Source organism: Capsella rubella, unplaced genomic scaffold, assembly GCF_000375325.1.
Source record: "Capsella rubella cultivar Monte Gargano unplaced genomic scaffold, Caprub1_0 scaffold_203, whole genome shotgun sequence".
NCBI lineage: Eukaryota > Viridiplantae > Streptophyta > Magnoliopsida > Brassicales > Brassicaceae > Capsella > Capsella rubella.
The window spans coordinates 1-3,357 of record NW_006238725.1 but is presented as its reverse complement, the minus strand read 5'-3'; the positions used below and the strand labels follow the sequence as shown (position 1 = coordinate 3,357).

General features: G+C 30.9%; 1 protein-coding gene across 2 annotated transcripts; it reads left to right on the top strand.

Annotated features, from left to right (window-relative positions):
- The first annotated feature begins 1,907 nt into the window (after positions 1 to 1,907).
- On the top strand, positions 1,908 to 3,299 carry LOC111829946 (glutathione S-transferase T3-like). 2 transcript variants are annotated; one of them, XM_023780281.1, is made up of 2 exons: positions 1,908 to 2,110; positions 2,359 to 3,299. In XM_023780281.1, the coding sequence occupies exons 1-2, from the start codon at positions 2,046 to 2,048 to the stop codon at positions 3,143 to 3,145; spliced, it is 852 nt and encodes a 283-aa protein (XP_023636049.1). In that variant the 5' UTR covers positions 1,908 to 2,045; the 3' UTR covers positions 3,146 to 3,299. The 2 variants fall into 2 exon arrangements, with proteins under 2 accessions (XP_023636049.1, XP_023636082.1); XM_023780314.1 differs by having other exon boundaries at positions 2,321 to 3,299.
- The last annotated feature ends 58 nt before the right edge of the window (positions 3,300 to 3,357 follow it).

The following is a 3,357-nucleotide window of genomic DNA, read 5'->3' as shown; positions in this document are numbered from 1 at the left end:
TTCGATTGGTTTTTGAAAAAAAATAATTATTGATTTTTTAAAGATTTTTTTTATTTAAACATTTTAATTATTTATTTAAGACTTTGTCATTTTAAAATTTTTTAAAGATAATATCAATTTTGTTGAATATTTCTCCATATTTTATGCTATTGTAAAATATATAACATATTTATTTTTCTTTTATTTTTCCTAAAACATCAATATAAAACAAAAATATATATATGATGATTTTTTTATTAAACCAAATAAAAAATCATTAAATTACTATAAAATCATTAAACCAAATAAAAAATACTATAGATTAGATTTTATTAAATATTAAATTATTGTTTAGAAATATCTCAAAATGTTAAATATGTTATATACATGGAGATTTTCGAATTAAATTTCCACTTTTTTGGCAACAAAATTAGTATGATCCATAAATATAGGTAGTTTCTGTTTTTTATTATTTATTTATTTATTAAAACATTTTTGCTATCATTAGTTTTGTTTGGCAACTGAAATATATTTCATGAAATTTTTTTTTAAAAAATTGGGTCTGTTTGGCTTCAAGTTGTCCTTCCCAATTAATAGTATAGATTCTTTTTTTCGTCAAAATATAATTATATAGATGAAGATCGGGTAATTCGGGTCAGACATTCGGGAACCCGTTTGGGTTCAGGTTCGGTATTTCCGATTTTTAGGTTTTTGGGTTTGGAGATATAGAACCTGTATGGATATTTCTAGATTTTGGGTTCGGATCGGATTCGAATCTGGTATTTCGGGTTCGGGTTTGGATTATCCGAAATTCTCAAAATTCAAAATTTAAGTATCCAAATATGTCCAAACTACTAAAAATTTCAAAACCTATATAACTTTTTACTTAAATTTAGTTAAATAAGAGTTTATAACTTTAAAAAATCCAAAATATACAAAAACTGGATAATTTTGACATTAGATTATTACTAACACATATACATATATTATTAATAAATTATTTTATATATTTATATTATGGGTATATTCGGATATCCGTTTGGGTTCGGGTTTAGAGATATGTATAGAACCCGTTTGGGTATTTCTAGATTTCGGATTCGGGTTCGGATCGGGCTTTTTGGATCGGGTTCGGGTCGGATTTTTGGGTCCGAATATTTTGTCTAGGCCTAGATGAAATAATGTAATCATGATACAATTGTTGTGATAGTCAAATTGACGGATTAAAACAGTCAGAGTAAAGAGGTAAAACATTACAACCATATTTTGCTAAAAGGTGGGGAGCACCATTGCAATTTCTCCTAGTGAAAATTAAAGTAGCTGATTAAAATTTTGAAGTCCAAAAATATATATCATGTAAAACACCTTCAATAGAACATCAATATGTTGGTTATTGATAGATCTTATACAGAATTTCACTATCTCTTTCAAAATAAATCACTTTAATTCCTTTAATCCAACATTGTTACATAGCTAAAATTAACGCCTTCGTTTCTACTTCCAATGGAGATGTAGCATGTCTCAATACCGCATATCCCCAACTAAAGAAACCACCTCGGTAATATAATTCTAATTTTAAGTTACTAATTCTACAAGAAAAAGATTACCTTTAAAAACACAACCATTAACTATATTTTACAACTAAACAAAACAATTTCTTTAAAAACACCACCATTGGTTCAACTTTGTTCTATTGTTAAACATTTTATTTTCTTTTGAAAAAAAATAATTTCTTATGACGGTATCTCATTTTAATCAAAATATTTCATATTATAAGGTAAAAATACAAGCAAAATATTTCATATTATAAGGTAAAAATACAAGAACTTTTTTTTTAAAACCGATGACGTGTCTGTTTCTTATTGGCTAAAATTTAAGACAAAACAAAAAGTATAAACACTCATCGTCTTTCTCACTCTCTTGTCGGAAATTATCGATCTGTTTGATTAGAGAGAAGAAATTGCAAAGAAACTCGTAATTCACCGCCGTGAACATCAGCTCCACCGAGGTTAGTCACCATCTGCTAGTTCGGAAGACCAAATCGGAGAGAAGCTTAAATCCCCAAATCGATGATTGGCTTGGAGCAAAATCGGAATGTTTTGGTGAAATCGATGCCTCAAATCTCTTTCTCATGGTATGATTCTTTCTATTTTTGTTCGTGAATTAGGGTTTATTAGCTGTGATTGTAATTAGGGTTTATCTGAATTGGGATTTTTAATGTTAGAAAAATTAGGGTTCTTTCATGTTAGCACAGTTAGGGTTCTTTGAGTAAATAATCAGTCTTTACTTCCTTCTTATTAATGATTGCTTTGTTTCTCTGTTTTGGTTGGCATATTGTATTAAGTTATTGTCGTTTCAAGCTATTTAAATCTCTGAAAACAGTCAAAAACCAAATCAGTTTGGTGGGAATGAGCAAATGAGGAAGACTCAACAACCAAATCATATTGAGATTTATTATGATCCAAGCATAGACGAAGATCAACCTAAGGAGCGTAAAGAAAGAAAAAAGTGGTCACACAAAGATGACTTGGTGCTCATCTCAGCTTGGCTCAACACTAGTAAGGATGAGCAAAAAGGTTCGTTTTGGTCACGCGTTGCAGCTTACTATGCTGCTACTTCTAAGCTAGCTGGTTTGGAAAAGAGACGTCCCTGTCCTTGTAGACAAAGGTGGCGGAAGATCAACAAGATGGTATGCAAGTTTGTTGTAAGTTTTGAGGCTGCAACAAAACAGAAATCAAGTGATCAGGGTGATGATGATGTCATGAATATGGCTTACCAGATCTACTTGAATGAACACAAGGAGAAGTTCACCCTTGAGTATGCTTGGAGGGAGCTAAGGCATGATCAGAAATGGTGTAGCTATGCATTTAGTAAAGATAATAGAGCTTTAAAGAGAAGAAAGTGTGATGATCTCTCTGCACAGTCATCAAGCTCTTTTCCTGGTATCCATGAAGAGGATCAAGCTCGTCCTCCTAGTGCTAAGGCAGTAAAGTCTTATATGTTGGAGTTTCAAGGCATGTGGGAGATAAAGCAAAAGGATTGGGTAATGAAGGAGAGGCTGTCGAAGAACAATTTGCTGGAAAGTCTTCTTGCAAAAAAAGAGCCACTTTCTGATTTGGAAGTGGCTTTGAAGAACAAACTAATAACTGACATGTTGTCTAATGTTTGAATGAGTTTCTGTTTATGTTTGTGTTATAATCTTTAAAAACTTTCGGTTATAACTTGATCTGATTTTGTTTGTATTGATCTTGATATCTTTTGTATAATGAATCAGTTTGTATGTATTGGTTGAATCAGTCTAATGAATCAGGTTTGATCTGTTTCATGTTCTCTTTTTCAGGTTTCGAAAGTGGCATTCTCATATCTGTCTCTCTATTCTTG